At 31.5% G+C, this 24,688-nt stretch overlaps 1 protein-coding gene across 7 annotated transcripts in view; it reads left to right on the forward strand.

Moving 5' to 3' along the window:
• LOC128221242 (phosphatidylinositol 4-phosphate 5-kinase type-1 alpha-like) overlaps positions 1-24,587 on the forward strand; it is a 55,258-nt gene extending 30,671 nt beyond the window's left edge. For 2 of the 7 annotated variants that reach the window (XM_052929773.1, XM_052929775.1), the window contains exons 15-21: positions 4,011-4,052; positions 10,474-10,572; positions 11,361-11,490; positions 12,087-12,277; positions 12,946-13,083; positions 15,559-16,037; positions 21,877-24,587. In XM_052929773.1, coding sequence (XP_052785733.1) covers positions 4,011-4,052; positions 10,474-10,572; positions 11,361-11,490; positions 12,087-12,277; positions 12,946-13,083; positions 15,559-16,037; positions 21,877-21,888 — 1,091 coding nt within the window. In that variant the 3' untranslated portion in view covers positions 21,889-24,587. Of the gene's footprint in view, positions 1-71; positions 90-4,010; positions 4,053-5,080; positions 5,099-10,473; positions 10,573-11,360; positions 11,491-12,086; positions 12,278-12,945; positions 13,084-15,558; positions 16,038-19,284; positions 19,321-21,876 lie in introns of all 7 variants that reach the window. The other 5 variants (XM_052929774.1, XM_052929776.1, XM_052929777.1 and 2 more) reach the window with 5 other exon arrangements.
• Positions 24,588-24,688: the final 101 nt, after the last annotated feature.

The raw sequence follows: 24,688 nt of genomic DNA on the forward strand, positions 1-24,688 counted from the left end.
CAGTATGTGCCATATACCATTGAAGAATGATTAAAAGTTCTTAAATGTACGTTAAGTTATGAATATTTCAGAACCTTCAACGGTAGATGGTAAAAACAACATTATATTTTCATACTTTTAACATTATCAAATACCGAGTGAAAAACTGTATTTAATAACTTAATATATAGAGTGAGTTAATACAGTTTCCCTTTCGATCATGAAATAACACAAGCCTGATTGGAAATAAAATGTTTTTAGCATCAAACAAATCTCTGGGGTGCTAGGATTTTTATTATGATTTTTAATGCCTTATGGGGAAAAAATATGCGCTGGAAACCAAGATCAAATATATTTTTGCTGGTGATGGAATTTTTTTCTGTCATAACGATTATTGCTTGTTTAACTGGAGTCACTAGCTTTCTAACATGGATTCATTTGGAAATTTAAAGAGCATATCATAAAGTGAACTGTTTATTCGTCAAAATAAATGAAAAAAAGTAAATTGAAGGCTTTGCACAAGATCGGTAACTCGTTCAATATTTAAATCGAGGTAAAATTGTCTCATGCAGTCTAATTAGGTAAATTTTGATAACACTTATAGTATGCTGAAACTTAGAAAATTATTTACTCAATTTTTTTTTTTACAAATTTAAATTTTGAGCTGACTGTCATTCATGTCCTGAGGATCAATTATAATACACTTGTTTCTAACATACATGTAGATTTGCCTACTATTACATTATATAACCTGCTTCAAATTTAATATATCTACCATACTTTTGAACATAGGCTTATTATTATTATTATTATTAACTTATTAATAGTAATCTACATGTACCCCTGGTACTTATGTATAACTTAGTTATCAGCTAGATTACCTTAGTTTCTTATTATGTACCATAGAGCGATATATCGTTAGGAACTTATATTCTATTGGTCATAAAATCAAGCTGATGATTCAAATTATAAGACCAGTCTTTCTTGTTAAAAATAAAGCTGCAGTAAGGAATACATATTTTTAGCTCTACTGGCCAAAGGCCAGAAGAGCTTATGCGATGGTAATGTGTACGTAGTATGTGGGTCCGTGCATCTGTAATCAATTCCTTGTTAACACGATACAGCCTTCAGTTGTGATTGTATCTCGATGAAACTTGTACAGTATCTACATATCCATTAGAGCTTGGTTCCTTTCGAAAACCAGCCTGATCCGCCCACGCATGCCTAGATTATGGGCCTTAATAGTATAAAAAATCAGTGCGCCTGTAAACAATTCCTTGTTAACATGATACAGCCTCCAGTTTTGATTGTATCTCGATGAAACTTGTACAGTATCTAGATATCCATTAGAGCTTGGTTCCTTTCGAAAACCAGCCAGATCCGCCTATGCATGCCTAGATTATGGGCCTTGATAGTATTAAAAAATGCTATTGTGTAAACAATTGCTTGTCAACACGATACAGTCTTCATTGTATCTGATACAGTCTTCATTGTATCTCGATGAAACTTGTACAGTATTTGGATATCCATTAGAGCTTGTTCCCTTTCGAAAACCAGCTAGATCTGCCCATGCATACCTAGATTATGGGCCTTGAAATGATTAGATTATGGGCCTTGATAGTATAAAAAAATGCTATTGTGTAAAAAATGCTTGCGAACATGATACAGTCTTCAGTTTTGATTTTATCTCGATGAACTTGTACAGTATTCAGATATCCATAAGAAGTTGGTTCTTTTCGAAAACAGTGATGTTAACCACACAAACCCAGCCAGTAGAGCATAGGCCCTTTTGGGCCTCTTGTTTTTGTTATCCTCTTAAGGAAAGTGATTCAATTCAATGATGGAGTCGTTTTTAACATTTTTCTAATAAAATCTTAAGACATAGCCCTTCATTAGTAACTAACAAAACTTACTCCCCTCAGGGTTTTTTACATGATGGGCTGTTATTTTGAATGTTGCAGGGGAAAAAAAGCTCAGACGAAAGGCTATGCCAAAAATGTTTATGAAAAAAAATGACTTTTTTGTTTTAAAACAACTTAAGTGTTTTGTTAAAAAAAAAATGAAAATGGGGCCAATTTCAGCCCCATTTACGATCAAAACAGGATACGCTTTTCACAAAAATTGGACTAAAAATTCCCATATTAAATTATTATTTCTTTTTTTAAATCTTAGCTTAGCTGCAGTAGTACATATATTTTTATATATATAAATGCATTCTTATTCTCTTTAAAAAATTAAATCCAGGTAAAAAGGGGTTTTGCTCTGTTTTTATATTAGAAATATACTATGGTAAATTCACAATTTTAACCTTTTTGTTATTTTCACTATTTCAAGGGTCCTGACCCCTTAATAAAAAGATAAACAATACAACACTGTACTTTATTCTAAAATATAATACGAAACCCTTTGTATAGAACTTACAATTGATAATTAATTTCAAGACCTATACCTTGGCAACATTGAATTAAGAATTGCTGAAAAAAATCAATTATGATTGTACAATTATCAATTAGAGTTTGTTTATATATCTTAAGCTGTTTGTTTAGATTTTCCAATGTTTTAGAGAAAAAATCAAATCATCTTAGTTTAACAAGTTCTCTTATTTTTCTTTAAATAATAACATACAATACAATCACATACAAACTTATCCAATCATTTAAACTTCTATTTTCTAAGTGGAACAGCCTACGTTCAAAGCAACCCAAAGGTTTCGGAAAATAGTTGGTTTAGGTAAAAGTTTCGTATAAAAACAAAAAATGGTAGCGAAAAGGTTCTAAATGACATTAAATAAAAAAGTAGTTAGAACATTTTCGCTTTCACTTACCAAGTCATTATATATCTCCAATGTTCAGTGTGTTTTTGTCTTGTCTTATATTAGATAATTTGATGGCTCATTGCAAGACAGTTGTCTATATATCTATCTTGCATTAAGCTTTCTATTTCGGAATTTCAAGGGATGTATTGTAGACAAAATTAGCGCAAGCCTGTAAGCCCTTCTCCGGTTAAATGCATTCTGGGCTTATTCAAATTAACAAAGTTATATGGCACAAAATTAATATAAGCATTATAAAGTATAATTTCGATGACAATAATTGTCGAAATGAATGCAATCCGAATTCCTGCAATGTTTGCTGGGCTTGTTAAAAATCTTAACATTTTGAATATACCGGGTATATACTATTTGTTTGACTGCCGTGTTTCTGTTGTTACCTCAGTTTTATGAGCCCAGCCCCCAAACACATTAAACACCTATACAATATGCATTGGATTTGAGCATTTTGAGAATGAAGTACTGAATTAATAATATTTATGAGAAACTCATTCATTTTAATACATGCTTTTCATTATTTAAGTTGAAATGCATTTATCACCCCAGTTTTTTTGTCATTTACCCTCTTCTTAAATGTGGAGTCAGTCAATGCAACTAGGTAAAAGTTAAAACATATTCGGTAAAATCCTAATGGTTATGCAGCAAGGAGCAAGCAGTCCTCAGTCATTACAGGCTTAATTTAAGCCTTCTATAAGTGACCCCCCCCAAAAAACAACAACAAAAAAAAAAACAACAACTGTATGGTACACAACCTCTGTTTATTGATCTTTATCTACTTGCCTTGACTTGAGTATCCTGCAGTTTTAGAAGTTTTATTTTAGAAATGGACCTTAAATGGCACTGAGCCAATAAAACAAATACATAGGAAATTGGCCCCTACTGTGACACCAGTGCAATTAGCAGAATATGCACAGTAGGGGATTATCATGCCAAACATTCCTTAAACTAGGTCTTTAAGACTTTACCCAGTTCTAAATAACTAGCCTGTAACCTGTTTTCAGCAGAAGAGGAATTTAATTATGATGTCATGTCTGTTAACTTGTAAAACTACAAATTTGAGGGTAAAACATGGTACTTATTGAAGGATGATATGTTATCTCATTGACTTGAAATGTAGGTTACACCTAAATCAATTTATCCAGTTGACAAAGCTACGACCCTGTTGTAATAAAAATTTATATTTGTTCTGTAACTTCTTTAGGGTTTGGATGGATGGGTATTGGAAGATTTTCACACCATGCAGGTATCTCAGAAACCCCCAAAATCATGATTTAAAATGTTACCAAGTCCCATACATCATTTCCCATTCAACCTTCAGCAATTCCAAACTTGCACACTGGTTATGCAATTGAATTAAAGTCCTTTATATATCTAATTAAAGTCTTTACTCCATATTTGCAACATCACCTAAATCAAGGATTTTAAATCTTTATACCTTGTTTTTAAGTTCCAAATATGTATTTGCAACATCACCTAAATCATTGATTTAAAGTCCCTTATTCCTGTTTTTCAAGTCTCCAATATATATATATATTCTCAGCAGCACCTATATTATTGATTAAAGTATTTTATGTATATTTTTCCCTTATATATATTTGCAGGTATCTCAGAAAACTCTGAATCATGATTTAAATTGTTACTAAGTCTCATACATCTATTCCCATCTGGCCTTCAGCAATTCCAAACATGCACACCAGTTATGTCATTATATATATTCTCAACAACACCTAAATCTTTAAGTTAGAGTCCTTTATATATTATATAATTATGAAATGACATTATGTCCATTGCAACAATAATCATCAAGCCTTATACCAATGCGACAAGCTTTATTTACCCTGTCATGATGATGATGATGATGATGATTCTGGATTTATGTCTCTGATGACATACCTTATCAAATGCAATTAAAACTTGTTAAACCTTATATAATGTAACAATCTTAGAATCCCTTCTGTGTATTTGCAATACAATGACAAATAATTGTTTAAGAAAAAAAAGAGAAGAAATGTAAAAGAAAACTACATGAATTATGGCTTTTTCGACTCGCTCAAAGAACTATGATAGTTTTTGATATTTGATTTTAATATTCAGAAATGGGTAAAAAAATATTGATTAAAACACCAACTATAGTAATTGATTAGCACTCTCTCATTAAAATGATAAGAACTCAACATTTCTCAAAGTAAACCATTGACAAGCATTTTCAAACCTTTGTCAAAAAATGGTTATGTTTAGTTTTTAAATATTGATTTCTTTATTTTTTTCAAGCTCAAATGTTTAGAAGATGTAAGTTTCTGCATATAATTACTCACTGTGCATAAATGTTTTTGTTGAATAGCCGTTATAACTAAATAATTCTGTGACTTGCATTTTGGCTGTATAAATTAAGAGCACGATATTTCCTCAAGTTTGTTATGAGCCTCAAGTATGTATTGAGTTTGTCTTATTTTTCCAAAAGTTAGTCGAGGTATTGTGATTGCCGTGGTGTCATTTTCCCTGTTGTCGCTGTCATGAACGGTCTTTCACCTTGACCATAATTCAAAAATGGTTCAAGTTATTGAATAAAATAATGTACTTATGTTACCAGTGATAATATTTCAATGAAATGCAAGGGCCATATTTATGGCTTAGATAATTGTTGCTTTTTGGCCCTTTTTCTACCGAAAAACAACAACACCAAACAAACAGATGAGTGTTGGCTGTGCAATGTTCTTGTTTTAGAAATGTGTATGACTCCAAATTTGGCTGTACCTTTTTCCGCTTTTGTAGAAATTTTTGAATGTTACTTTTCTATGATTTTTGTTTGGAATTTTTCAGTTAACTAATTTTTGACGCACTTCACTTGGTCAACACCCATTAAAAGACCCCAATGCCCTTTGTTTGGGCATGAATTTGAATTGAATATAATTATACAATTAAACAAGGCTTAGCACAAGACTGGTGTAATATGACTTCTTTTTCTATATTGACTTACAACCATCTTGCACTAAGCCTGCAAAATTTATTAATAATAATTAAAATTTATACTCCTGAAATCAAAATTCTTTTTGAGAAATTTAACAGTTACAGCTTGAATTAATCAAATTATTTTAGTGTTTGAAATTATATTTTATTTAATATGGTAGCAGTATTTTGACAAGAAGTTGTTATATAAATCGTGTAATGAATTCCCTGTTTATAGATAAATACAATCATTATATCTCAATCAGGCTCTGAAAGTATCATATCATATTTGAATGTTACAAATTGTTAAAAATTATTCAGTTTTATAAACATAAGAAAAACAGCATTTCTGCAAAACAGCATTTTACATACTTTACTTAGAAAATGATGCAGTAAATGTTCATAGGTGTCCTGATAAAAGTTTGTCTTGATGAAGTACAACTTAAAATCTATTTCATGATCTTATCCTCCCGTTAAATTAAGTCTGCTTACAAAATATGTCATACACATTTTTCACAATGATTTTTGATAACTTGTATTGGACGAAGGAGTCCAGTGCATTTCTTTATACTGTATAAAAGCACTGACTATGATTCTACTGTTTCTTAGCATGTTTCTATGTATATTAAACTAAGCTAAGTTCAAGCATTTTCTTACAATGTTTGTATATAAAACTAAGCTAAGTTGAAGCACATTCTTTGCATGTTTCTAAATAAAATTATGCTAAGTTCAAGCATTTTCTAAGCTAGATATATTTTTATATATTGAAATCATGGCCATAAGATATATATTCATGAGTTTATGTTTTTGCTTGATTGGTCACTGAAAAGTTACCCTTATCTCTGCTCTTATTTCGTTGGTCAAGAATTTTAAACTGCACATGACTTGACTTGTATGCAATTATGATAAAGTAACTTTTGTTGTATCAGAAAGTTCTTCAATATATATAGCCCGGAATTGCCATAACTGGGTTTTCCCATGCCGGTACAAATAAAAGGTGAATTTCGAGCTATTGAAATTCATGTAACGGTCCAATGACTCTATTGTTTCCGAAGTAACGTGTGTATATTACAATGGTTTAATTTTGTTTGTACCGGAGGATTAGGTTGGAAAAACCAGAATTTCTATAATTCCGGGCTTAAACTATTTACTTCACATTAACCTGTACTATCAATTATATCACACAGGCTTTAAATGGAGTAAGCTATGCTTAATATGTTGGTATTCAATCAATTTATTTGGGATTTTTGACAAACATTGAAATATTGTATTGCTAAATGTAGAGATAAATAAGTGTGGCTGAAGCTGAAAAAAGCTTGTTCATGGTTTGCATTCATGAAATCTATGATAATTTGGAGAACGCATATCAGATACAAGACGTTCTTAAAATGAACAATCTAAAAGGTCTATGAATTTTGCAATACAATATTTGATTGTTGAAACAGTTAGTGTTTCTTAATTACTGTTGGTTCATTGCAATTATAACAAAAATAAAGGTCAAACATATTTTATTAACAGAAAAGGTCTTCATAGACTTCTATTAATATTTATTAATTTAATCTGATTAAAGGCATTTCTGTGATTAGTTTGATATTAATATACATGCAGATGCTATACTCTCTTTCTCTCTCTGTGTCTCTCTGTCTGTCTCTCTCTTTCTCATGTAATTCAAATATACAAACTTAAAAACTGTCTAAAAATGCGTAAATTATCAATTATAACCCTTGAAATTCCAAAAACATAAGTTTCACGTCACAAAGTTTGGACTCTAATAAATCAGTTTTATTGGGACAATTTGAACTCATTCTTAGTAAAACTGTTTGTTTTCTGTGGCACAACCAATTTATCTTAAACTGCCTGGATTAAGGCAAAATAATATTTACTGTCCTTGGAAACCACTGAAAATGTTTTGGTTAGGTCACATCAAACATCATTTGTTTTAAGGGTTTTTAAGCACTTTTATTTTAATGAGTCTACTAAGCACCTTAATTTTAAAGGGTATTCTAAGCACCTTCATTTTAAAGGGTATTCTAAGCACCTTTATTTTAAAGGGTATTCTGAGCATCTTAATTTTAAACGGTATTCTAAACATCTTAATTGGAAAGGTTTTCTAAGCACCTTGATTTACATGGGTATTTTAAGCACATTCATTTTTATAGGGTATTCTAAGCACCTTAATTTTAAGGTTTATTCTGAGCATCTTAATTTTAAAGATTATTTTCACAACCATGATTTTAAAGGGTATTTTCAGCACCTTCATTTTATAGGGATATTTAGCACTTTAACTTTAAAGAATATTCAAAGCACCTTAATTTTGAAGCGTATTCTAGGCACCTTTATTTAAAAGGTATTTTAAGCACATTAATTTTAAGGGCTATTTTTGAGCACCTTATTTGTTAGAGGTATTCTGAGCACTTAAGTTGAAAGGGTATTTTAAGCACCTTAATTTTAATGGGTATTCTAATCATCTTAATTTTTATAAACGAGAGTCCTTATTTTGTGATATTAACTGTTGCATGATATTATTGTTCTTTTTGTACCTTTGCAAATTTAAAATGTTTTATGTATTTTGCTTAGGTCATTTGTTGAATTGCTCTACTTATATGATAATTTGGAAATACATAATTATTTGTATTTAGATAAAAAAGCATTAACTTGAATATTTTAAGATTGAACACAGTTTGTTGGATGCAAACACCATGCTTTTAACGCCCTGTAAATAAAAAAAAAATGGAATGGAATGTTCACATTCCAGTGGCTGCATCCATTTGTGAAGCTTGTTTGAGCATTTGTCAGACCGCTTACAACTTGACCCTTGTTCATTGCAAAAAGATGCTCAGTTTTATATATAAATAACCAAATTTATTTATACTATTTTTATTGGCTTAACAGGTCAAGGTTTGTATCCATCATCTTTTCTTGGTATTTAAGCCTGATCTAAATACAAAAATACTCAAAAAGACGTTGCATTTTGGTTGTCATGGTCACATGACCACTTTGTGTATTCCAGCTATTATGGTAACCCAATGTAACATTCTCTAATGTTGTTTTTATATTGGGCCCTCATTTATTATGAACACTTGATTCATAACTTATTAACAACCAAATTGATTCTGTTCCGGTGTTTGTTTTGTTTCAAGAAATAAAATTGCTTCAAGAATTTTAACATTTTTTTGTCAAACGTTTGAATTATTTTTTTTGTAAGTTTCTTTGCACAAGTCGCTGGGACTGTTATGCATGCAAATTGTTTTAAATAAAACACAATGAGCTACAGTGCTTTTCTGACTTTAAAGTATTAACTTGTATGCCATTGTAAATTGTTTCTTGTCTTGGCTGTTCGGCTTCTCCAGATAGTCAGCTAAGATGTTTTGTTCATATTTTGTTGGAATGGAACAATGATGTGTTTGTTTTGGACATGACATGAACGTTTTCCTTGAGCATGGCATTTTGTATTATATAGCTGCTGTTATTTCAAAATTATGATCCTTTTCAGTTTTGTATTATTCCTGCATATTCCATATTGTTCTTGTAAATACAAATTTTGTATAATGTCTGTCAATTATTGAATGTGTCATGTTCTTATTGTTAGTTAAATTTTGTGTTGATAAACTCTTAGGGTATTTTTAAACTTCTGGGCCCATATTCAATGTAGTTCTTATACTTATCCTTAGACAGGCCTCAGTGATTTCATGCATGTTTTTGGAATAAATTTTACAGTCCTAATTAAAAATCTCTTCCTGCTCTTAAAATAAGTTAATTTCAGTTTTGTATTGGATATATATGGCCCCAGAATCAAAATGAATGCTTTTCTTCGTCTAAAGAATGATCTTTCACCCTCTCTATTCATAACATTGAAATAATAAGTCTTAAAAGTAGTTGCCAATAAGTCCTTGAAGCTGCACTCTCACAGATTTTCCGTTTTTTTTTTTTGTCTTGGAATGAGCAACTGTTTGCGTAAATATCTGCAAACTAGTGATAAAAGACTGCTCACAAATGATCAGATCGCTGATTTTTATTTTTCCGTTCCAAAATTAATGTTTTATTGCTCAAACCGTTACTAACGGTTTATGAAAAATGCATAAAATATCAATTGAATTGAACGTAAATATAAAAATGTGCATCTAATACTTTGTAAGCAGTCTTTTATGACTGGTTTACATGCATTTTCGCATAAATTGGCTCGTTCTAAGACAAAAAATAAAAAAAGTCGCCAAAACATTCAATCTGTGAGAGTGTTTCAAAACACTTTGTATTATATTTAGTTATTGCAGGTGCCTATTTCAATTAAGATTTTAGTCATCAAGTGAAGTTATCATAGTGTCATATTTTCATTATTTGGCAATATTTCACCCTGAACTGAATAATAACCAATTATTAAGATGAAAATACATTAGAGGGAAACAAAAATTGATGTGGTAAATCTGTGGTGAAACAACAGATTTAAGATTTTTGAAGTTATGACTAAAATACTTTATTGATACGGGCCCCATAACATTTCTACATGAACAGAATTGGTAAATAAGATAAAGTTTCATCAGATATTTCTTTATCATACTTGCGCTTATTATGTGTTTTAAAGATTATGTGATAAAGCTTACTAGCATTTCACATACGAAGAAAATAAAAAGCTGCTAACTGGTTCTTTAGTCTATAGTTTCATTATTTAAGAGCCCTTTGAACTTCAATAATATAACATGGTCAGTATTGTAATCTTTCAGCATTGAAACATTCCCCATCCAAACGTAAACCTGGTGACAGAGGTCCAAGAACTCAAAGCATGAACGATGCTGACACTTCGAAGGATTCCCATGTCACAGGTTTGTTCTATTTATTTGTGTGTGTGTGTGTGTGTGTGTGTGCGTGTGTGCGTGTGTGCGTTTAATTTAAGAGTAAAGGTATTATCATAACCGTGGAGTTGGTTTGTACATGCTGAAATAGCACCCTGGTTATATCGTGAAATACTGTTAAAGATGTAAACTTCTACTTTATGTTTTGAAATATTCCCATAAATCTGGGTAAATGATTTTTTTATCACTTGCATGAGACTGAAAAAAATTAATATATGGCTTAAATTCAAGTTTGTGGGCAAGTTTTATTTGTTGGTGAAATATTGTTTGAGCATTAGCCAGACCAAATGTTTGTCTGTTAAATTTGAAAATTATTTTGCGCTCCAAAACAGTTTCTGCAATATTTTTTTTATCTATATCCTGAAATTTGCTTTTTTAGCCTTATCCAACCTTGAAGTCTTAAAATTTACGTAATTTTACCTATGAATCTTCATTTTATACAAAATTGTATGAAACTTGTAGCGAAAGTTCTATAATGCTCACCAACTTTTTTATATTTTTTGTATTATTTGGCAACTCGGGTAAGATTTTATATTTTTAAATCAATTTGTGCAGTCAATGTCATATTCCTTTTTATGGAAATTCTTAAGATATTGAAACTAAAACATTGTTGAAAGCGATGTTATCTTTACTTTTTTAACAATCAAATAAGCTTATATACTGGGTCAACATTATACTGTTCTCAAACTTGTGCTCTTTCTTTTACTATATTAGTCGAGGGATATCATGAAAGTGTGAATAATTTAATGTCTTTGCAGGAACCATGGGAGCTAGGCCAGACATACTTATGGGAAGTTCTACGCCTCCTCCTCCATTTTCAGAGGCTGTTGCAGGAGCAAGGCCTAGAACACACACCTCCCCGATTCGTGCGGACATTGAAATGTCAAGGTTGGTTTTCATTTTAGTTATAGGGTTTGTGTGTTAATAAAGGTCGTTAGGCTTAGAGCACATAACTATCCAGATGCCAACACTTTCAAATTGACATTTCAAGGTAAGCGTTAAGTTAGATTTTATTTTGATACATTTGATACATACTATTTTGCCTACTGTTAGTTCACTGAGACCTACTATAGTCCATGCCATTCAGCTGCCAACACATAGTTTAATATAAGATGTAAGAATAGGTTGCTTTACCTTTTGCCTGTCAACAGGAATTATTTTTATTTAAAGAGGGTTGTCCGTGTTGATTTCATTTATTAAAGCATTACATGTATGTACATATTTTTTCAGATTATTAATTTTGGTTGAGTTTGGTTTATTTTTAAGCCCTCAACTTTCTCATTGCTACATAAAGAGACACAGAGCAGATTTAAACTGTTTACATACCCTGAATATTTTGTACACCAACCAAAATTTTAGAATGTTAGTAAGGAAATCATACGTTAAAATCAACAATTTTAAGAGATTTCAGTAAAGAACATTGGACTTGAATTGGTCAACTTAACTTAATCATTTTGTGAATTTGTTATATATTTTTTCTTCAGGTCAGATAGAACAGACCAAAATGTGTTTCGAACAATTCCTCAACAGGAGACACATATACAGACAATGAGCAATATAAAAGTTCGGCATTCCCCCATCAGTGTATCAGACTCCACACCAACTTACACCGAATTTACTGAAGGGACACCCAGCTATACCCCATCTAGTCCAAGCTGTTCTAGCGATGTGCTTGGTAGGTGGTTTGATGCCTTGTATTCTAAATGAAGATAGATTTGGGTGAACATCTGCCCATTTTGGGAAAAAGACCCTAGACATTTTGGGAAATTTTGCGTCGTGAAAAATGCCAAAATTTGTAAAATTTACCGTTAAAAAAAACAACGTCTAGTCTCCTGCGATTAGGAAATGATTTCATATTAGTTTATTTTCCCTTTAAAAGACCCCAAAAATATCAATCCTTGGGGTGTAATATCTATCGCAATAAATCATGACAGTTAATAAATTAAGTTCATACTGATCTTTGAATGTGATGAAAATCAATGATTTCCAAGTTCAATTATCAAACAAACTGTACATCACATAATTTATTAGGATGTTGAAAATGAACCAGTACATGTAAAAAGACTCCCCCCAAAAAAAAATTATTGGGATTTTTTTTGAAGATTTGGAAAAATATATTTTGCTTTGGGAATGGGTCCGATAGTCGGACCCGTGGGTACTATAGAAAAAGCCCTGCATCCTGAGGTCCTTCTCCACATCTAAATACTATTTCCATTAGCAATCCTTTTTTGAAACCTTTATTGTTATTTTGGGAAATAAATACATTTGTTTCCATTTCACGACTTTACATTGCAAATTACTGATCAAATTCAAATCAATGACATGTATTATCCCACCTTTCAGACACCAATATCCCTAACCTCCCCATAGACTCTGCGACTCCCTCAGCCTCCCCTTCTGTAACCAGTTCCCCATCCAAAATGGCTGCAAGCAGTTGGACCGATGCTTCCTTCTATAGCACTGTGTCCAACTTTGACAGCGGTAAAATAAGTGTTGTTGTCATGTAATCTTTGGTGAAGAACCTGTGTAGAGTAGTCTTTGTAATCAAATCCTCATCGAAAATGGCTGCCAGGAGTGGGACCGAAGCCTCCTTATATAGCACTATGTCCATCTTTGACAGAAGGTATATAAGTTGTGTTTAACTTGTATAAAATAAATGCCTGCAAACATCGGGATGTTGTTGTCCTATAATGACATGTCCCATGGAAAATGGTAAAAAACATATTGTAATATCGGAAATAAGTGATAACTTAGTGCAAGTATAGCGTTCAACAACAACAAAAAACAACTGTTACAATATTGTGTTGATTAGGTATAGTGATGTTCCGATGATCGATTATAATCGAAAATCGATTTGTTGGGCCTGAAATCGGCGACAATCGATAGTATTTAGTTATAATCGATTATCGAAAAAAATTAAAAAAATTAGTAAGTGTTCAGATGTTATCTTTAACAAAATGGCTGATGAAAGCCACAATGAGCAAGAAAATGAACTATTTTTTATACAACACTTAATAACTTCAATCATAGACATAAGGTATATGCATATAATGATTAAGAGTTTAATACTGTACATGAATAAAACTACAACTCAGGTACTATCTAGTATTTTAAAAACTGATTGTACTATCGACAATCGGTTACTTAAGTGGAACCGATCATCGATAGTCAAATTGCAACCGATTCCCAACACTACAATATTGTGTTGATCAGGTATCAAACTGATAAACTACATGTACATAGTGATTAGGTATCAAACTGATAAACTACATGTACATAGTGATCAGGTATCAAACTGATAAACTACATGTACATAGTGATCAGGTATCAAACTGATAAACTACATGTACATAGTGATCAGGTATCAAACTGATAAACTACATGTACATAGTGATTAGGTATCAAACTGATAAACTAAATGTACATAGTGATTAGGTATCAAACTGATAAACTACATGTACATAGTGATTAGGTATCAAACTGATAAACTACATGTACATAGTGATCAGGTATCAAACTGATAAACTACATGTACATAGTTATGAGGTATCAAACTGATAAACTACATGTACATAGTGATCAGGTATCAAACTGATAAACTACATGTACATAGTGATCAGGTATCAAACTGATAAACTACATGTACATAGTTATGAGGTATCAAACTGATAAACTACATGTACATAGTGATCAGGTATCAAACTGATAAACTACATGTACATAGTGATTAGGTATCAAACTGATAAACTACATGTACATAGTGATCAGGTATCAAACTGATAAACTACATGTACATAGTGATCAGGTATCAAACTGATAAACTACATGTACATAGTGATCAGGTATCAAACTGATAAACTACATGTACATAGTGATTAGGTATCAAACTGATAAACTACATGTACATAGTGATCAGGTATCAAACTGATAAACTACATGTACATAGTGATTAGGTATCAAACTGATAAACTACATGTACATAGTGATCAGGTATCAAACTGATAAACTACATGTACATAGTTATGAGGTATCAAACTGATAAACTACATGTACATAGTTATTAGGTATCAAACTGATAAACTACATGTACATAGTGATCAGGTATCAAACTGATAAACTACATGTACATAGTGATAAGGTATCAAACTGATAAACTACATGTACATAGTGATTAGGTATCAAACTGATAAACTACATGTACATAGTGATTAGGTATCAAACTGATAAACTACATGTACATATTTGAACACTGAATTATTCAATTGCAGCTTGTGTACTGCGTGAAACTATTTGAGCAGTCAGTTATTTAAAAAAAAAGATATATATTTCTAAGGCATTTTTTATGTATATATATAAATTGTCATCCACTGCAGCATCTAACGAGTATCACAAGATGCCAGGTCGCATGATGACTGAGTAACCTAACTAAACTATAAATTAAATTTAAGATAAAATAAAATGTTCAATGATGTTCAAAATAACTGAGTAAATAATTTTGAATTTAACATTTTTTATCAAAGCTGACAGAGAAATGAATCAACTTTGAATATAGTCAGTGTATTTATTTGCAGCAAAATCAATTTAACTTGATTTTTGTCTAGGAATGAACCTAATTTGGCGTAAATTTCTGGAAAGCAGTTATACAAGACTGCTGACAAAAGATCAAATCACAGTTTTTCATATTCACTTTCGAACAGTTGTTATTTAATGGTTGAACGCGTTACTAATGCTTTACGAAAAATTTTCGGCAGTTTCCCAACAAATTAAGATATGTTCTCTAGTATTGTCAGCTATATTATATGATTACTTTAAAGGTATTTATACCCAAATCATTTGATTCTGTGACGATAAAAATATAAAAAAGATGTCAAAAATGTTAATCTGTGAGAGTCCAACCTAAAAATAATTTTAGAAAAAAATGACTCGAGTAAATTTTATTTTCTGTTATACTTTCAGGTCAGTCATCAAGGTCTGACGAGAGGGTAATTACTCCGTCTGATGTAACCACAACCATGGACAGCAGTAGTGACACCATTACTGTCGAAAATAGCGAACAAAAGATAAAAACCACTATAGAAGTAAAGCCACCCACACAATATCGTGGATCAAACATCGTCAGCAATAGTTTTGAACAAATTGAAACAGACTCAGAAGTGACGCATAGGTATTCGGACACTTCGTACGGGTCATCTTCTGTTGTTACCAGTGCTGATGGGGATTATTCAGCATCTGTTGAAGGGTCAGACTTGACTGAAAAAGGCGGGAAAAGTGAAGATCAGACTGACAGTGGGAAAAAAGTAAACAAACGTGAATTGCTAGCTGATGATGGGGAAAATGTAGGAAATGTTAATAAAGGTGATATTAGGAGAGGATCGAAGAAGACAGAAACAGGAAGTCAGAATTATGATGAAGCTGAAAACGAGGTTGACGAATCCGTGAGTATATTTTAATTTGTGATTCGGTGCTTTTGAAGTTTGATAGTAGCTGTTGACTTTCTTTCTAGTTTGTATGTTTTTCTAAGAAAAAATGTTTAATGTGTTGTCATAACATTGGCGTCCTTTTATTTATCGCGTCAATTTGCAAAACCTTGGCTTCATCTATTGACTGATTGAAACAACCTAGCGTTTGCTTTGCAGTGCCTTTGTTTCTGTTTTTTATACCTTCAAACATATTTCAATATTTGTTGCTTTTTCTTACTTTCTTTATGCAAAATTGTAGGTAACCGTATACACTTATGCTTAGTTCTTTGGCAGTGTAATCAGGAGAATATTTATCTACTACTTCTAATTTTATACATAAAATAAAATATGACAAATTATCAAAATCCATTGACAAAAATACTGCCAAATTGTTTAGAACTTTCGATTTCAAAAAATGGAAACTTACTTAAAACAGATTCATTCACAAATTGTTCTTTGTTGTAATGTTATACATGCTTTTATCAAGACTAAATATGACTTTTTATGGTAATGGGTAGAATTGGTTTTTATGTCAATAAAATGGGGGCAGTTGCAGGTTTATGGTTATAAAATGGTTAAGAGTTAGATAAGTGACTAGGGTTTTAGCCGGAGGCATTTAGAAGGGTGTTGCACCCTGCCCTTTTTGGAAGCACAGCTCTTTCATGTGATTATAGAAACATACAACTCTATATATGTGTGGCAGTTAAAACCAGAAACTTCTTCAATTAAACACAATTGTTTACAAACAAACTTATATAATGAAAAAATTTCACAGCCTGATACAACATGCCCTTTTCACCCAGAGCACCTTGTCCCTTTTTGCAGCACCCTGTCCATTTAAAGGTACTCGTTTTTGAAAATGCACTTTTTGTATGGCGAAAATAATGTGTAACTAATCACTAAGAGTGTTCATATTAAGATGCCAAATGCTGGAACCCTTAAGCCAATCTTGATTTTTGCTCAAATATTGTCTTTGAAGACCACAATTTTCGTTCGTGTTATACTGTTATTTTATTTCTTCTGCAATTTCGTTATCATAGAGTAAAAAAATGATAAATTAAGTGTTATCAGATGCGTTATGGGGAAAACTAATTTTAGGTCAAAACATGAGCGAGTACCTTTAAAAAGCCTGGGTTAAACGCTAAGTGAACTATGTTTATTATTGGTTTGATGTGGTTTTTTAATGGTTTTATTTAATGTTTGCAGTGCTTTACACTTAACCCTTTGCATGCTGGGTAAATTGTCGTCTGCTCAAAAATGTCGTCTGGTTTATTCTAAATTTCTTTCAATTTACTTAAAACTTTGGGCATATATTGACTGAGTGGCAAACAGCTTGGAACCTGACCAGGCGCCGAGTTACTCGGCGTCTGGTCTGGTTCCAAGCTGTTTGCAAAGCCTTTAAAATCGCCATCAGCAGCCTAAGGATTAAGTTAGTAGAACTTACTTGTAGCTAAATATTGGTTGCATACAGTTGCACTGTTTTGAGGAGATATGTGTTTAAATTAAAACAAAGGCTTTGACGCTCATTAGATTTCACCTTGTGATTTTTGAAAACCTAAAAGTAGGCATTATCTGTTATAATGTTTTTACAATTTATATCAAACATTCTCAACCAAAATGAGAATGCCTAGTTTCAATGAGTTCATTGTACTGGAAACACTCTTTATCAATCTAGAAGTGTGAAATGAATTACACTATTGCTAAATATTTAAGTTTAAGTGTAATTGTAAGGGTTTAAGGTCTGATCCTCTTGTTAAATTTAAGGCTGGTAAAATTTGGCCGCAATTTCTCGAAAGTTCTTACGAACAACAGGTTTACATATCTTATTTCAAAATTTCTTATGCCCAAATTCTTAATTGATGTTAATTTTATTCTTAATTGATGTTAATTTTAATAAATGAAAATAATTAATCGTGATCATTATTAAGATAATTTAAAAAAAAATCAGAAAATGTGAAAAATTCACATAACGAAAAATGTGAAAATTGCACATAAAGGACCCATCTTATAAACAATCGTATCATACAATTCATTTTTCTAATAAATATTTCTGAGTTGTTATTATATATTTTGAAATTACGAGCTTAAATGGTCAGTTAATGCAAATTTAATTGGATTTTGCAAGTAATTTTTTTAATTTGATTTAAGATAAGCAAATATTGAATTGAAATCTGGATCTTAGGTTATTTTGTCGAACGATTGTTAATACGATGACTCCAAATATGGAAACAAAAAAGTGAACTTCGTTTAATCATGTTCAAGATTATTTCTATGTTTAACAAATATTAATATACATGTACCATCATGACACAACTATATATAATATATTAAAGGAAGATATTAACATAAAAAATCAATAGGAAAAAGCCTGTCCACGAAGTTTACAAACAACCTTCCTAGTATATATCAATTCAAAGATATGTTTCTTAAATAACAATATGCATACGTCATTCTTGGGTGAAAACTTTAAAATATTCAACCATAACTTTTTGTTACTTTAAACTGAGACTTACTTGTATCTAGTTGTAGTTTTGTATATTGTGAATCGGAAATTAACTTATTTCGTCTATATTATCTGTTTTAGCCTACACTTACGTGTCCCTTTAGTTGATTAACTAAAATAGTCCACAAATCTAGCTAAGGCCTGAAATAGAAAAAAATATATCTGTTTTCTGTAACACGCTGAATAAAATATAGGTCAGTAGGTAGTTTTTTTCTTCCCTTTTTTTGGAACATTTCTGTTCACTTTATAAACACTCAATATCTTTTGTAAGGGCATTCCTGTTTTCTTTTCTTGTTTTCTTTATGATGTTTTTGCCAATCTTTGGTCATTTCAAAGTAACAGCTAATAAGAAAATATTTTGCCTTGTTTTCATATTCATTCCCGAAAAGAAACTGTTTGTTACTAAGCGACGAGTTTGGACAACCTCAAATATCGTTAGCAGGACAGGCTAGAGATAACTGAATCTGACATTTTATGTTTTGGCAATAATAACTTTTCTGACGGCTGTTAAAAATTAAAGTCAGTATAGTTGCAGAAAACAGATATATTGCTTTAGGTCTAATACCGATCAAACCCCGGTCAGATAGTGTGTATTGTTTCTATGTCCAATTATAATTTTAGATAAAAAACAATTTTAGAGTTGTAGACAAGTAAATATGTTAAGTTGTTTTTAGCTTGTCATTTGATGTATGAACATGCATCCTTAATTTGATTTTACAGAATTAATTGAAAAGAAATGTCCAGCTTGAATTCATGGTTTGTGTGTTTAACCTTTTTTCTGTTTATGTTTGTTATATAATCATTAGCTTTAGCAAACAGTGTCCTCCATATTGTGCTTATTAGTTAACAAACAAATTGGCCCATTCAATATAGTATCACATGCTTGATATGCTTGTGCAGATTTAATTCAGTTGTTGACAGCCAGGGCCATATTCACTGATGTCTTGAGTCTGAATTTGAGACTTGGGCACAGAAAATATAATTTTTAGATGTTTCTAAATGTCTTCAATATAATTAATTTAACAGAAGACGTATGCTTGACTAAAGATGTATGTCCATTTTTGCTTTTCAAGTCCAGTCAAAGTAAAAAAACTTATGGCATTATAGCAGCTTAACCACAGAATAGAATCTTGCTTTGCTGAGTCTAAGTCTCAATTCAGGTACATGATTTAATATAGGCCCTATGTCCACAATTAAGGGCAGTCTCCAGTCTAACTCTATACTCTAGTCTACAAAAAGCATGAAAATTCATCATGCTGAAATGGTGTTCTTTTGTCAAAATCTCTGAAAAGTATATGATAATTATATGAGTAATGTATATATTATTTTGCTGACCTCGAAAAGGAATATTGACTTTGCACATTCTTTTTCTTCATTTTTTGGTTGTTCATTAAAAAGCTCAATTCGACTCTGCAATAAATAAGACTTTTCTGATATGAAATTAAAAACTTTATTTATAAAATCCCTCGCTTTGTTGATCTTGACCGGTTTTGACCACGCCAGGCCGAAATATAGTATTATAGAAAATGGCTAAAAAATCTGTCCAGTTTTTCTTCATTTTTTCTAAACTTTCTATCCAAAAAGGCTGTTTTTGGCAAATGTTATACACAAATCTATCTTGTGTGTCTTCAAACATTCCCCAAAACAACAATAAAAGTAAACATGACGAATAGACCAATTCTAATACCATAAGATGATCAATCGTGTTAAAAGACAGAAGCCAAAGCAGAGACAATTGTGGGAGCTTTTTATATTGCCTTTTAAAGGATTTAAAAATGTTTAACTACCCTGTTTTCCTATGTTAATGTTGTTTCATATGGAGGACATAGCTTTTGGTATGTGGTTGTGTTTTTGTTCTTTGTAATCTATTAGCCATGTTCTTATTTGTTCCAAGCTAAGTCTCCCCTAAGTATCTAAAATCAGTTTCAATGTTAGAACCCTTCAGTTAAAGATATTCTTTTTATTTAATGCTTTCATGCAGTTTTAGCAATAGAGCGCAATTTCACAAATCCATGAAAGACATCAGATCAACAAGGATGCCAATTTTCCTCTTTTCAGGTGTTTTCCCACTTTTTTGGCCACACAACTTTAAAATTAAAAGTGTTGCCATCAATCTGATCTTATTTTGTATATAGTGTGATGGTGATCTACTTATTTCGTACTGGTTTCCTCTTTTTTTTTACAAATTTGTGTTGGCAGGCCTGATCAATTAAGTCCGTTAAGATATGACACGGCATTTTATCAGCTTGTCCGTTTTTCAATGGAAACATGTGGAGGTAATGTCATAGCCTTGGTGTCGTAAATGGCAGTGTTGTGCACAGACTTTAAACTTGGCCATCGATAAATAAAAAAAATACAATAAGTCTACGCTACTATGCAACTTGTTGTCAAATTCATGGTTTATTTGGATACCAGTTTGATTGGGCATTGATTTGAAAATCGTACTATAAGTAATATATAGAGAAACATGAACAACAACGAGGGGTCGTACAATGATGTATATCCTATGTTTACGTGGCGTAACAACCATTTTGCGCTTAGAAGCCTTCTATATAGATTAAATAATTTTGATCAAAGGTCTAAATTCTTTCAAACAGTGACTGTTTTCTAACTTTGAACCATCCCATAAATGTTCTTAATGTCCAATTTCTAACTCCTTGCATGCTATATGTTCTTTGTGAAAATCAGAGAAAGTTTATTAAAACGCATCATTCTTTACGCTTTTATAGTTTAAATCACTCGTAGTATACGAAAGCAAAGGTTATCCATTAAGAAATTGCTCTGTTATTTGTTTAAAAAGTTTGTTTCAAGAGCATCTTTAATGTTTTAAAGTTCAGATATTTTGCCATAGCAACTTTATTGTAACAGAAAAGCTATTTGCTTAAAAATCCCAAAATGAATATTGTTCATGTTTTACTGCTTTGAAAAAAATATTTGCAGTTAAGTTGTTCGCAAAAGAAGTAACTTGCTTACAGGATAATTATATGTCAAGTTATTTGTTTAATATGCTGTATTAGATTATGCACAATAACCCTTTATACATATGCAGCTAAAATATACACTAGTGTAGGGTAAGGCTTCTTGGAAAAGAATGTATACAGGAAACAACGGTGAATTTAGAGATACTTTGAAAAAAATGGACATGATTTTACGTAATTATTTTATGTTTGCTTGATTTCGGTTCCAACAAACATTTTCATTTTATAATTAACATGACCATATGTTGTTTAGCATTAATTTATAGAGACTAGTGTATGCCTCAAATAACATAATTTTCGAATTTGTAATCATCGTCTTTTCTATTTATTTCAGACATACTTATGAGGAGGTACTATACTCACTTTAAAGAATTCCATTGGCTGAGGGTGTATGCGAGAAGCATTTGGATTGGACAATGTGTATCTGAATTTTATTGGATGAGAGTTTAGAAGATATTTGCATTGCATAAGACATTACAGCCAACCATTGTGTAAACATGCATTTGAATTGATGAGGGCTTAGCGTTTATTGCCATTGGATAAAAAATAGCCAATCACCTCGTAACTGTATTTAATTGGGTGAGGATTTAGTGTACATTTCCATTGGATAAGACATTAACCAATCATTTGATGTATTAGAATATTACGAAACAATTGAAATCATGTAGTATGTCTTTAGTACAATCAGTTGACCTGATTCACTTGTGATTTTATATTTATTCAATTATTGTATTATGAAAAGATACCGGTAGTGTATATAAATGTCCCTAAATAATCACATTAATTGAACCATAATGGATGAAACTGAAAATGTTTTAATACATTGTTTATTTTAATTAAATGTATATTGCATGGAACTGTACACAAGGAAAATGTATTTAAAGGCCATAATTAAGGAAGCTGGGTTGTGTTTTTTTATAACCAATCAAAGTAGTGCCATCAAGATTTATTAATTAGTTTCAACATTTGAGAAATCAGATTCATAGGAAATGTGAATGCACACTGCCACTGTCATTGTGATTGTTTATTACAAAACTGAATGTTAAATGTCCACTTGTTGTATAAATTTTGTGAAATTCTAAAGTTCAGACAGAGAATATTTGTTTTATATCACTGGGTGATCATTTTCTTTCTTCATTATCTTGAACTTGAGAGTTTTATTTTTCGTACCAATAATACAGTTCTATGTTTTTATTAAGAAATTGCACCCTAGCAAAACAAATTCTCTAGCATTATGCAGTGTTCAAATACATTCATTTTCAATACTGCCCAACAATCTCATTTAAATGGACAACAGAAACGAGCTGACATCCATTCCATCTTGTAGTTAAATATCATCTTGGTGTTCATACTTTGCTCTTTGTTAGATATCAATATGTTCAACCAGCACGAGAAGGTTGTCAATGATATATACAAAAGGTTATCTATCCATAATAGACCCGAATTCTAATTGTGACATGTACATGTATCTGTTCTACTACAGGTCTTTAATGGTAATTCATCACCAATATGTGACAATACTTCTTTTGCTTTAGTATATTTTGTGTAATATTTGCATTCTTAGGAGTTTTGGGGCTTTAATTAAAGGATTTTTTTAATAATCACGATTGACTATTTTTTAAGGAGAAATCAATGTTAAGAAAGAAATTTAGCTAATGCTTGTTCGCTTCAGAGCCTACATGAAATTAGGGCCAGTATCAAAAAGAATAAGTTGTACTGATAATACAGTCGAAACCCGCTGGTTCGACGCCAGGAACCGGCCAAAATACTTAGAGCCTCGCGAATATCTAGCCAAGCGGGAATGCTTCCTTATAGTAAAAGAATCGAATCTCTTCATCAAATTCGAGCCAACGAGGAAATCTAGCCAAGCGATATCGAGCCAACGGGTTTCGACTGTAATAATATTGGTACTATCTTGTGCAAAAGTTTGTTAGCAGTCATTGCTTTGTGACAAGCTTAGGAAAGTGTGCCACGGTTTGAATGTTTGTCCTTTATAGAGCATAGATGTGTGTAAGTCGCTATCATATCGGAGGGTAAATACCAGACGGTATCAAACTGTATTCAAATATAAAAGGCTTATCTACCTGCATTTACCTGATGATATGTCGCCGTTGATTGGAATGAAATTGAAGATTAAACAATGTCTCTTTTACAATTGAAAATACCATTGGCTTTAATACCACTAGCCATTTCATTAAGACCTTAATAGGAGTTTTATTTATAATATAATATGTATGTATCGATTTGTACTCTGTTTGAAAAATACATGAGAATTAATCCTAAGCAGCGATTTGTTCAAGGAAGAATTGAAAACTGAGCACTCTGAGTCCTAATGTTGAAATTCTCCTACAGATGTTGAAAAGCTGTCCTATTTATGTAGAAATATCTCCTATTATTTTTGAAAATCATTTCTATAATTGTTCATAATATCTCCAACAATTGTTGTAATCTCTCCTACTATTGTTAAAAATCATTTCTACAACTGTTGAAATTCTCATAGAACTGTAGAAAATCTCTCCTACATGTGTTGAAAGTATCTCCTACAACTGTTGAAATCCCCATAACTGTTAAATATCTTCTAAATATCTTCTAAAACTGTTGAAAATATCTCCTACAAGTGTTGAAAATAAATCTCTCCTACAACTGTTGAAACTCTCTCTTACACGTGTTGAAAATCTCTGAAACAACTGTTGAAAATCACTCCTACAAGTGTTGAAAATATCTCACATTAGTATTAAAAATCTCTCCTACAACTGATGAAAATCTCTGAAACAACTGTTGAAATTCTTCTATGACAATTTCACCTTCTATTATTGAAAATCTCTCCTAGGTCGAAACTGCTTCTTCATGCGTCTTGATGAAATGGAACCGAGACTTATTTATAATTCTGATATTATACACATAATTCTCTAATGATGATATATTGATTGGACTGACCAGTCTTGGAAGTCCTAAATTTGAATAAAAATTGTATATTACTGCCATAAACTGTCAATTTTCTGTGAAGATTGGATTCATCTGTAATAAATTAGTTGAAATGCTTGAGCAGTTTTTGATATTTCTTTATACCGATTCATTGTTTCGAGAAGCCATCTGTCATGTGTTCCCGTTCCTGATAAAAAATCCGACCCGAGGGCACCTGCGTT

Source organism: Mya arenaria, chromosome 16, assembly GCF_026914265.1.
Source record: "Mya arenaria isolate MELC-2E11 chromosome 16, ASM2691426v1".
NCBI lineage: Eukaryota > Metazoa > Mollusca > Bivalvia > Myida > Myidae > Mya > Mya arenaria.